The following is a 13,096-nucleotide window of genomic DNA, read 5'->3' on the forward strand; positions in this document are numbered from 1 at the left end:
AGAATGCTAGGAAAAAGATAGACAGCTTCTTTGTCTGGACATGTAATGAAGTCAAGTAGCTAATCATGAAATTAAAACGCCTACTGCAGTAAACAGCATGACAATGAGTTCTGGCATTTTGTGGAGGTCACATGGCAATGTCAGTGTTTTCCTTTATTCAATCTCCAACACTAAAGATGAATTTTCAAATTTTCACAATTAAAATTAAATAATAAATAAACAAATCTAATTTATTTTTTGTAAAAGAAATCTGCGTATTTATTAATGTAATTGTGATATAATTGTGATGGTGGTGCAAGGCAGAATGCAAATATGAACTGACGTTTTCACAAACAGAGACATTTATTTTACACTAAAGAAAATGAAACCAAACATGAAGAACAATACAATACACAGAAAGTAACAGGCTCAAACACTGACAAGGACTGACTAATACACAAGGACTTAAATATACATGTTAACAATTCTACCAAGGGACAGGTGTAACACATAACTAACAGTGACCAAGTACACACACACACACACACACACGTACGTGCAGGAAGAAGTCATGTGTGGGAAGGAACCAAGGAGGAGGGGCCATGCCATGACAGTAATACATTATTTGAACCATAATGCTAAGTGTTTTAATGGATTTACTTATATATATATAACACACACACACACACGCACATTATATATGATATTTGCATTACAGGCCAAGTGACAACCTGGTCGCGATCCTCAAAGAACACTGGGACCAACAGCACATGGGTTCGGCAGGACCAAAAGAAACCATCAGAGGTTAGTCTTTATGTAATATGTTTCTATTATTAAATGCCAGAAGGATGTTATTTGTAATTTTGACAAATATTCCTGTGGCAATATTTGGACCAAGTATTTTTAATTTTCAAGGAGGCAGATAATTAATAATACAGTCAAATCATTATGGAAATTAATATTGCATGTTGGGCTTAATTTTTTTCAGTGTACATAATATTTCCGGTGTATCTAATAAAAATCTTTTTGGTAATTAAAACATTCCTCTTAAAAAATCCTTAATTGAACTTCTCAGTGACTTGCAGTGACTAATGTTTTACTCTGTGTATCCAACGAAATTAATTGTCATTTTGAGGAAATGTAAGTGGATATTTCTAGTCGGGGTCTGTCACTTTAGTCTAGTGCAGACATGCACCAACATTGTTGAAATATTTTAATTTATTTATTTAAACTCTTAAATTGTAACCCAAGAAAATCACACTTTTACTTCTGTCCATGCTGAATGGGAGCTGCAAGTTTCACCAGCTGCTGAGGCTCATTAAGGCTGGCAAAACAGCTGCTGTAAACCATTCCATCCAGCTGCTAAGTCTCTTTTCTGAGGTGCTTACTTCTGCCATAATTTTAAGGTGCTGTGAAGATTCTGGGCCTTCTTTTTGCGTGTGCTGCTAGTTTATAATCTTCTAAAACTGTGCAAACTTTAAATAATACTAAAAATGTTTTTTGTGAAGTTAATTGTTTTTATGCTGCACAATATGATCTTGATTTTAAGGTCCACTGTAATTCCTTCTCTAGAAATGGCAAAGAAAACCTGATGGATCTAATGGTATTCAGCCTCTGTGTAAAGTTTATACTAAAGGTATAAGAGATAAATCTAAAGATTTATTAAGTGCTGGCCCAGCAGTATTCAGAAGGGGAGGTATGTTGTAAGTGTCCTATTAGCAGTACCTTTATGCACAAACTGTGATGTAAAACCCCATTTGTATACTGACAAAAGTGGATTGATTGGCACCTGTGATGTGGGTTGCAGTGGTGTTCTATCCAACTGAGGCTGACCTCCTGCTGTGCTTTTCCCTGCAGGTGCCTTCTTGGTCATGAGTCATTAACTAATATGGTAAATGAAAGCAGCAATACGCTTTTAGCTTCCTTCCCAAACTCTCAAGACCATCAAAATACCCAATCATCAAAGATGGGAGTATTCTAAAATTAGCACTAATATTTGTCATTAAGCTGAAGGAGCCAGTCACTGTCTTTTATCTGGTTTATCATAGGCCTCTGCAGGTGCAAATATCAGCTTCTTATAGGATCAAGCTCGATGATGTGGATCAGTTAGGGTGTCTTATTTTACCCACGCTTGTATACATTTTATTCTAAAGCATAAAATTGCATGCAGTTTGTACCTATGCCATGAAACCACTTTTATTTTGATGGAACAACCTCTTTGCATTTAATCTCTGTGCAGGGTCCAATGGGTCTAATCACTGAAGTGCTATCGATGATGTAAGGTATATTCCATGGCCAAGACAGCAATTTTTAAGATATCTGATTTAGAAGTTTTCCTCACAATGTTCAGGTTATTGGTTCCCTCAGTATTTAAGGGTTCTGTCTGTCTCTGCTTCCTGATTACCATCAAATGTTAACCTGTGATTGTGAATGCAAGATGGCTACTGCACCTTCGTCTATGCAATTATGACATAGCTATCGTGTCTAAGCCTAATTCAACAACAGAAAAGATTTTTTGACAGGTCTTTTAACTGCATTTCAGTGCTAAATTTGGGTCATGCTGCCAGTTGCATCTGATTTAAACTGTCTTAAACGGACTTTTTTCAGGTAGTGTTGCCCAATGTGCACGTTTATTATTACTCAGTCATAAAATCAGATTTCCACTATGTTTAAATATATCCATGAATAAAACATGATGAAAGCTGGAACATGTTTTTATATTGTGAGCCAAATTGGGGGTGAGGGTGGTTGGTCTGGGCAGGGCCAGGGGATGGGGGATGTTAGGGATTTGGGCTCCTTAATAACTGCCAGTCAGTGCAGTGTTCTCTAACCCTGACATTTATGTTTGTGCCATAGTGACAATAGACTTCTTATGACGAACCTCACGTTGCCAGTTGTTTTAATGCAGTTGGCATCTCTTTTGGAGATTTGGTGACCTGAAGATGCAAACAATTCCTTCAGTGTTTAAGTGCCTTATTAATTTCACAGGTATTAAATTGTCATTTGCAAGTACCTCTGAACATGTAACACTGTGGATATTGTTCATTTAGTAGATGCATGTAAATCCATATTTGATTAGTGATGCATGTAAATCAATATTTTATGTACCTTTCATCATAATTTCTGTTCTTTGTCAGGAATCAGCAACTAGCTTTTGCTATCATGGTAGCCCTGCTCTTGATGTGGATGGCTCATCGGCATTGATGGGGCCTGGATGGAAGGCCTTGCTTGTGGATTCTTTGGCTGAAAGATATGCTGAAACACTTTTTAAATTTTCCTAGCCACCGGTCCATTTCTCAGCCAGTTAGCTGGTTAACGTTAGATGAGTAGAATGCGCAATCTTCAATACTAATTATATATGCTCCCTTTAGTCTGTGAGTAATGAATTACTAAGGACAGGTTTTTATTTTAAAACATTGCAAAATTCACTTTCAGCATCTTCTGACAATTCAGCATTCTAACTTGCTGATGCTTGGGCATGGTACAATTTGAAAGATGCCCTACAAAACAGATTCCAGGTGTCCAAGATTCCTACCTCATAATGCTACAGCATTCAGTGTGTTATGAAAAATGGAAGAGCGAGTACGTACTTGTAGATGTGTGAATGTTCATGTAATTGTACATGCATGATGTAAAAAAAGAAGACGACTTGCTGAATTTGGTCTCCTATGGAGAACCAACAAAATAAATATTTTTGAACAGCAAAATGATGTTGCCGTATGTTAATAAGCTTAGCTGTTCTTGTTCTAGTTGATCACAGAACAAAGGTGCCGAGTTTGACGTGTGGCAGGGTTAGGGTTAGCCACAAATTTCTGGCCTGTGAAATAATGCTGGGTTTTTGTATGCATTTGTTAGTAAAGAAAGAACATTGTTATGAGGGAATCGTTATGCTTTAATCTAAACACAAAATATATTAAAGTTGCATTTGACATTAAATAGGTCAAGAACTATGTTCTTTAATTATTGCTCTTTACCCTTTGCCACATTTTTGTAAATTCTCATGTGTTTGTTATTTTTGGAAATTATCCTAGCTTTTGGAGGGTAATTTGGAGTGAATTTTCAACACTTGTTCCTCAGTGGATGCAACACGATGTCATTCTGTTGCATAAGGAATCTTGCTTTTGGTGCTAATGAGAATGGAATTGATTCAGGCCATGTGACTACATTTGTAAGCTTGTTGAGTAAACTTTGGTGAGTCTTTTGTCATGGGAGATAGGCCTTTTGACTGTTTATTATTCATGTGTCCATGTGGAGCAGATGAAGAAACCTCCCTTTGAGGCCCATCCTTTGTTGAAGGGAAAACCACAGAGCGAAATACTGTGGGGCAAGAATATTTAAACATCGGTTGAACACACCCCTTTTTCTTCTTTGAAGGAAGCTTGCTTTATGCATTTATGGCAGTGCTGCCACCTGCAGTCTGCATGGTACCTACATGGCTCTAGTGAAAAACTAATAAATAAATCAACAAACATGGCTTTCCTGACATGGCAAACACTTACTCCAAAAAAATATTATATGGAAAATTGTAAATTTGACATTTTGCCTGACCATTTCCAGAAAAACAAAAGATGTTGCCTCAACCTAAATTAACTTATGCAAAAGAAAAACAGTTCAGCATAATTTTTGTTCTTGAATAATTTGTTTTTGCTTTGTTACATTTTTATTTCACTAGATTACATTTTGATCTAGGCTGTAAAAATAACTTTTTTTCCTGCAGGTGTTTCGGACAGATTTTATCACAGCCATGAAGCTTCCTGACTCAGCTCAGTTGAATCCAGAGGAGTTCTATGTTTTGTCAGACCCCTGGAGACAGGAATGGGAGAAGGGTGTTCAGGTTCCAGCCAACCTGGATGCTATTCCTGAGCCTGTGGTCAGGTCAGTGACTTTTTTTGGTTTCTGCATGATTAAGTAGCTAAAAAAATCAGATTGGTTCATGCCTCAAAGCAAGAAAAACTCAGGCTTGTATTTATTTGCGAGATATAGGATTCTGTAGGTGAGATTACATTGATTATGCCACGGACCAAGAATGTCCAAAACTTTAATGTAAGAGGGCCACTAGGAGAAAAGTTGTTAGTTATGTGTAGTTGAAATAATGTCAAATCTTTTTGACTTTTGTTTGGCATTGTTAACAAAAAGATTTGCTAAAGTATGTTGATCCATATAAAGAGATCATTCAGATGCTATGTAATTTCATCAGTGGGAGTATGGACTTTTCCAAGTTCCTGCATTAATGGTGGTGACTATGGAGAATGTTTAATGTTTACATTTCAGTGAATTCCAACTGCATGTTCTCATGTACGTCTTCCAAATCAGCAGAGAAAGATATTTATAAGGGATTGGTTAAATTCTGTGATAAGTTATATACATATTTTTCTTATTTTGTCAAATTATAATTAGACAAAGACACAGAAAACATAGTATAACAAAATAAAATGCAGAGATGCAAAACAAAACATAATCCAACAACACAAGACAGGAAGACAAGGTGTAAATAGACACAGGTGCAAATGGAGAAAGGCAGTGATATACAAAGCAAGAGACAAGGGCAATGCTAAAGGGAGAAACTAACTGATATGGAATTGAACAGAATGTTCAACAGTATGGATTTGAAAAGTCAGATGTGGAATAAATGTAATGTTAAGTGTAAGTATATGAATGTCACTTGAAAACAAAAGTAGCAGTATGACAAATTTATTCCAGCACAAAGGCTAACATATGAAAAACAAATTAAGCCACCCTCCTCACAAAACTTTCAGTAAAATAGAAATTACATTGCTTCATTTTCTAGCGCTGTTCCATATGACATGAAGAGCTTCCATTTGAAATAGATTACTGATGATAAACCTGACACAAAGCTGTATTTTAATGAGCCAGTTCTGATGGTTTTGAACTGGATTCCAGTCTTCAAAGTCCTTTGTAGAAAGGTGGCACTTTTTTGAAGATTGAAGGAGTTGAAAGGGCATAGCCTATATGTTGCTCAAACGTATATCAAATTAAGGAGAGTTTGAAAAACAAATATCATTCACTTAATTTACACTTATACTCCAAGTGTGTACACATAGGAAAATGATTAAAATTTATTTCACATTCTGGCTCTGATTGGATCAGATGCTAGGTTGAAACTTGAAAAGTTGAAAGAAAAGCTGACCTGAGAATAAAACTTGAATAAAACTACAATAATGACCTCTCACACTTAGTGGCCAGAGACCAGGGGTACAGGTCCTATATTGTTTTATTCTTATTATTGATACAGCAAAGCTATGGGTGAAATGTATGAACATCTGTACAAAAGATCATATTGTTTGCCATTATGTCAAAATTAATTCCTGTTAACATAAGTTAACTTTGTGATTTTAAACTGACCTGAATGTAATGTTAATACAGGAATATCTGTTGCTGTAGCCGTGCATAGCAGCTTTTTTGTTTGTTTATGGTTGAAGTGATATGAAATTGGGATAAATTAACTCTTTTTTCCCTTTTTATTAGTTTATGAACCTATAAAACTAAGGTCCTGTTCACACCTGGCTTAACATGCTTCTTATGATCTGATTAAAAAGGACTGCCAAAACCCATAGCCATTTTGTAAGGTGGGCTCGAATTCAGGTCAGCTAGGTGATGACACCAACAGCCTACTGGGTGAACAACCACGCGCTAACAATGGTGGGCCCTTGTGCAGTACACTTAGATCTTGGATCAGGTAAAATAAAAGGAAAAAACTAAACACCACGCCGAGCGTGGAAAAAGGGAGAACAAAGGATGCCATGGGAAGAAATGGCAACCCCGATGCACTGGGGAAAACCAAACTAAAACTTCCCAAACAAAACCAGAAAACAAGGAACTTGAATGGCTAAGGGAAGCCTCGAGAGGGAAAACTGGAGAGGAGAGGGGAGGGGAAGTGTAAAAACACAGATTCCCTTACAGATAAGAAGTGAGGTGTAGCATGAGGGCTTACAGACCTCAATACCTGAAGTTACCAGCTAGGAGCTTGGCTCAGAGCTTTGGCAAAGACCCAACTCTGAATGATTGGGTCACTGGGCTTATATAAGGTCTAGCCCAGCTGTTGGGTGTTAAGCCTGATTAGTGGTGTGCCTGACTAGAGGCCTTCCTCTGTTGGCCGGAGGGCCCTCCTCGTCCTGGCACCAACCCTTACATGTTTAAACCTGGTATGCATCTCAAGTGAGAGCTGAGTATCATCAGCATAGCAGTGGGAACTAGAACAGTGATTACGTATGTCACCTAGAGGGAGTGTATATATGTTAACCAATTTGTTAACATAAATGGGGACTTCTCGGCACAGAACAAAGTTAGCTATGGTGTCCCACAAAGATCTGTTCTAGGGCCTCTGCTTTTTTCTTTCTTTCGTAGCAATGGAAACTAGCATAGTGATTTACGTATATCATCACCTAGAGGCAGCATATATATACACCATAGCTACCTCTGTTGTGTGCTGAGAAGTCTCCATTTATGTTAACAAACTGGTAGCAACCAGCTAAATAAGATTTAAACCAGGAAAGGGCTATTCCCCTAATCCCAACAACATTTTCGAGTTTATCTATTAAAATATTGTGATGTGTCAAATGCTGCACTCAGATCAAGCAATATAAGCAAAGAGACATGACCCTGGTCAGAAGCCAACAACAGGTCATTAACTACTTTAATCAGTGCTCTCTCTGTACTATAATGCGGCTTAAACCATAACTGAAAGAATTCATGTATCTGCTTCTGATTCAGGTATGAACTTAGCAACTGAGCTACTGCTTTTTCTAGGATCTTGGAAATAAATTGAAGGTTTGAGATCGGCCTGTATTTTGACAGCTGATATGGGTCAAAGTTAGATTTTTTGAAAGTCATCTGATTACTACTAATTTGAATTATTTTATATTATATAATTAGAAAATATTGTGTGCTGGAGTGAAATTCTGCACTCAAGAGCTGTTCTGTTCTGCTATTCTATTTTATTCCAAAAGAGAAGCTTGTCTGCAATCCAAGATTAAACTAGATCAGTAGCTAGTTTATCAAGTGGTCACTTTCTACTGTGATAACATCTGAAAACCATGAAATGCTTTGTTCTTATTTTTATTACATTTGGTAAGGGGCTTCATTAACTAATGATTTTGTAAAATGAATTACAAAATGAATTGATGAATTATAAAAGTGCTTTGTCATTACTCGTAGAATGTATTCTAGCCAGTACAGTAGGTTAGAGTTCAAGATACCATTGAACTAAAGTACTGTTGAAATACAGGGATCAGTGCTAGTGCCTAGAACTGCAAACCACATATAAGCTCCATCTCAGACAACATTAAGTGCAATAACAAACAATACTCTACAATAAGTACTAGAGTTTCAGTTACTCAACATAGGTGCAGGAACAGTGGTCATTTACATATTCCATTAATAGATGTGTCTTCAGTCTGTGTTTGAAGACTCAAGGGACTCTGTTGTCCTGGGAGCCAGGACAGAGAATACACTTGATGCTTGTCTTCCAGACATAAAGTATGGTGTTTCAAGCTGAGCTGTACTTGTGGTTCGAAGTACTCGAGGTATGGATCAGGCTTTGACCAATGACATCATGTATGGATGGGCTAGTCCATTTTTTGCTTTGGAGGTGAGCATCAAGGTTTTAAATCTGATGTGGGCAACTACTGGAATCCAATGAAGGGAACGCAGTAGCGGCATGATGTGTGAACTTTGAAGACCAGTCATGCTGCTGCATTCTGGACATTCTGGAAACAGCTGCCAATTACTCCACAAGTGTTTTCCACATGCAATCGAAGTGATTTGATAGGCCCCCCTCCTCTTCCCCCTAATACCTTGGTAGTCAATAGGTGTGAAAGAACGTCACTCTAAGAAAATAGCTCTTTATGGCCCAGAAGAAACCAACAAATCTAAAAGAGGAGGGTGTTAGGGGTCTGTTCAGGAACACTGCTATGTGAGTAACGTGCATTTTGTGGTAACTAACTTGCGTATTTTGTGTTTGGTTATGAAGGAAAGGAATGTGTTTTTGTACAAAGACAAAAGCAAGCAAATAAAGAACTTTACTAACATTCTATATACTATTTAAACATCACACATTTGCTTTGATGGCAATTGACAAAATCTGAAGTTATCTTATACTGGATGCATGTTTTAAAAGGTCATATAAAAGGACAGGCGCGACTGTTGTGCAAATTTACCAAAAAAAACCCCCGGTGTATTCATCATGGGATTTCTGGTGAATGGTTGCACATAGATGGCTGAAAATTAGTAAGCACGTACGTAGTCTTACGTAGCACGTACGTAGCACGTAGTCCTAAGAAACCTTTTATTGATGGCATCAAATATTCTTAAAATTCATCTATCAAGTGATTTCTTTGATTATAATATAATGTTATTTGATTAAAATAAAATGGTTTCTTCTCATTGCACCCCCCCCACCACACACACACAGTTGAATACATCTGCTCTAAGGAGTACAGCATTTTCTTTTCTTTATTTTCTGTTATTTCTTCTATTTTCTGTTATTTCTTCTTGCTCAATTGCACGGATAGAGAATCTGAATTCCAAAGGCTAACACTTAAACATGGAAATGTCAAGTGATAAGAGAGAAGACAGTTTGTGCTCTTTGATGAAACGCTGTGCTATATCATTCTGTCATTGCATGATGTTTAACATATGTCCAAAGTCATTCTGGCCTGAACTGAGCTGGTGACTCCTTGTGCATCCTTTGCAGCTTGTTCTAGTGTGACATCTGGTACATTGCATCTCTGTGCAAATGACAGTGTTTTATTTAAGGACATGTTCTGTAGTATTGACAGCATACTTTTAGTCTCCACCCTTCTGTTTGCCTTGGTAGCATTCAAGTAGATGTTCATGCCATGCTGGATTTGGAACTGAATTTGAAGTAGAATCAATTGAAAATACTTCTAGTTTAGCATTAGTAGCATCAATAGCAGTATCAGTGGCTCTTCAGTCTCATGCTGAACATATTCCAGCCATCTTTCCACCTTTTTCACAAATCTTCTAAGCATAGCAGACCATTCCTTTTGGTCCTAAATAAATTCATTTTCAACCAAATATGCTTTAATGAATTTTTTTCAAATTAAAAAAGAACTCCATATAGTGTTGTGGAAATTGGATATTCTAATATGTATATTCTAACTTGAACAGCATCAGCATTACTGTTCTCTCCCACCAGTGTTTGTGTCCTTGTCTTGCCAAGCACTTCTCCCAATTTTGATTTCCTAGTTGTTGTTGTTTTTTTTGGGGGGGGGGGGGTTGCATTTTACAGCTTCAGCGCTGTATATTTTTCCCTGTAAATAAAGTTCATTACTTCACAATACCATTGACTACACAGAATAAAGATAACAATTAAGACGCAAAGTGGAAACTAATATTAAATTAATATTTTAGGTAAAGTAATATATTATACCTCAGATAATAATACATAATTTCAGACTTTATTTTAGGTTAATAATCATCATCATAATGAAACTGTAGATCCGTTTATAATGATTAGTGTGATATGTTGATTAAGCAGATATTCTGTTGTAAGATCTAAACATTTTATCACTAAAAATGTAACTGGCACTACAATTATTTAGGATTTCTCATTTATTATCTCAACATTTACAAATGTTCAAGGCTCTCCAACCAATCACAGTCCTCTCCCTCAATCAGCCTCTCCTGGCTGTTGTCTCCTGTTTTTAATCTCACGTGACTATTTTAACTGTCTGTTTTCACTTCTTTGTTGCAAAGTATTGTCATGGTTAGCTCAAGCATACTGAGTGAGTTTTTGTATTTTGTCATCCCTGTTTATCGACACTTTTTGGAACTTGCCTACACCATTTGTTTTGTCTCGCTACCCTGTGGTTGCTGATCTTTGCCTGTTTTTCGACTATGAGTATGGGCTCATAATAAAAATGAGTAGTAATAAAACTCTTACATCATCTCTTGTTTGAAAGCATCTGGCTATATTCTGTACAAATACTCAACTTATTTTTATGTACTATGGAATGTATAAGGAAATATAGATGACTTACTGCACAACACTATTTACCACATTGTTACACAGCGTGACCCATTGTTTATTGAAGTAATGGTATTTGATGTTGGCATTTGTGTGTGTCTGTTTTTAGGATGCTTCCTGAGGTCAGTCAGATTCCATTCTTTTCACCAACCCAGAGCAGGGAACAGAAAGAGTTAAGATTAGACTCTGAGATTCTCACAGACTCAATGAGTCGATATGATCTAGATGACTTCGATGTGGCTTGGCTAGAACTGGTCAATGCAGAATTCAGAGAACTAGGTATGGACCTCATTTTCTTACACTGTATAACACACTGAATGTAGAACAAAGGGTCTCCTCCAAAAACTGTATCAGGCTATATGGTGTTTGGTTTTTTATAATAAACTAAAATTTTGCTTTGTAATTCTATTTTTTTGTAAGAATATATACTTATTTGTACTTTACATAAAAAAATCCAAATTGGGCAGAATAGTTTTCTTTGTTTAAAAACAATAAAAATGATAAAATCAAGGAAGCCAAAATTTTTGCGTTCACATGCATGAAATAGCAATTTGAATTCTTTTTGCAGCTTGTTGTAAAGAGTAAACATTATTTTCATACAATTAGCAAATAATCTGATTCCAGGTATATTGGTTTAGCCCCAGTTTTAGCTTTTTAGACCCATTTCCCCTTTTAATTGCCTGTTAGTATTATTGATGACTTCTAAACTGGACAGTACCTTAGTTATTGTTTGCCAGTGGTTGTCACAAATATCTTTTGTATTCTGCAGCTCTGCCAGAACTGGATGAACTGACCATGGAGCAGGTTTTGGTAGAGTTGGAGAGCCAGTGTGATGAGAATATGCAGAAGGCCATAGAGACAGAAGAGGGCTTGGGCATTGAGTATGACGAGGATGTTGTTTGTGATGTGTGCCGTTCGCCTGAAGGAGAGGATGGCAATGAGATGGTTTTCTGTGACCAATGCAATATCTGTGTGCACCAGGTATGGCAAATTGACAGAAGCTTCATTTTGGTGGTTGATTCGGTCTTCATTCATATTTATAACAAGTCTTTACAAATATAGGAAAATATTTTGAATTATTTGCTTTGTTCAAGCATTCCTTTTACAGAATCATGTTTGGTAGTTAAATTGGACTGAAAATGGCTTATCGCAAAAATGCACTTAGTGGGTAATTTTAAAAGTCACACCTTTTATATTTGTGGACCTTTGACCTAAGCACATTCCTGCCTATATATTTTTTTGTTTTTCTTAACTTAGGCTTAATATTTGAGAAAAGGGCTTTAAATGCAGTTGTTTGTTGATTGTAAAAAAAAAAACATTTCCCCTTCTTTCTCAAAGGCATGTTATGGCATCTTGAAGGTTCCTATTGGGAATTGGTTATGTCGCACCTGTGCACTTGGGGTTCAGCCAAAATGTCTGCTGTGTCCCAAGAGAGGAGGAGCTCTGAAGCCCACTCGCAGTGGAACCAAATGGATTCACGTTAGCTGTGCCTTATGGATCCCTGAGGTATAGACCATGTTATTTCTTATCTTTTCCATCACTGACAAAAATCTGGTTACAGATTCGTTAAACTTGATTGTAATCTCGCTGTGGTTGTGTGACGTGGTATTTAAATTTTATTGAGTTGCCGTGGCAATAATTAGCACACCATTGTCATCTAAATACTGTGGTAAATTCTCTGCCTAAGGTGAAAGCCAATCAGAACCAACATATAAATGTTGAAGACCCATGCCAAGTCATGAGACCAGTGGTATGCTGAAAACTGCCAAATGTAATGCTTTTTTATCTTTAACCAGGAAAGGAATTTCATGGTTGTGGAATTGATGACTTCAGTTTCTCTTCTAAATCATGGAAAGCAGCTATTTATATGTTTGTAAATGCCTAAATTTGCAATTCTTTTGGCGAAAGATCTTGGTATTATGATATCCTCCTCCTTCATCTTGGTGTACTTCTACTATTTGAGCTGCAAAGCTTGCCAGCATGCAAACTGATGAAAAAGTGCCTTAAATAAATACATTTGCCAATTATTTAAATGATTACATGTGCAGACTAAACACTTAGTGAAAAGGTAATTGATCTACATTGGGAAGTGTACTGTCAGCCAGCTTC

General features: G+C 36.8%; 1 protein-coding gene across 32 annotated transcripts in view; it reads left to right on the forward strand.

The window, feature by feature from the left end:
• jade2 (jade family PHD finger 2) overlaps positions 1-13,096 on the forward strand; it is an 80,016-nt gene that overhangs the window by 36,310 nt on the left and 30,610 nt on the right. For 15 of the 32 annotated variants that reach the window (XM_081719131.1, XM_027008342.3, XM_081719129.1 and 12 more), the window contains 5 exons: positions 698-783; positions 4,697-4,854; positions 11,097-11,266; positions 11,757-11,968; positions 12,326-12,493. In XM_081719131.1, the coding sequence (XP_081575257.1) occupies positions 698-783; positions 4,697-4,854; positions 11,097-11,266; positions 11,757-11,968; positions 12,326-12,493 (794 nt within the window). Of the gene's footprint in view, positions 1-697; positions 2,968-3,116; positions 4,171-4,696; positions 4,855-11,096; positions 11,267-11,756; positions 11,969-12,325; positions 12,494-13,096 lie in introns of those variants that run through there. The other 17 variants (XM_081719144.1, XM_081719138.1, XM_081719137.1 and 14 more) reach the window with 17 other exon arrangements.

The sequence above is a fragment of the Electrophorus electricus genome, chromosome 8, assembly GCF_041902795.1.
Source record: "Electrophorus electricus isolate QZ-2024a chromosome 8, ASM4190279v1, whole genome shotgun sequence".
Taxonomy (NCBI): Eukaryota; Metazoa; Chordata; class Actinopteri; order Gymnotiformes; family Gymnotidae; genus Electrophorus; species Electrophorus electricus.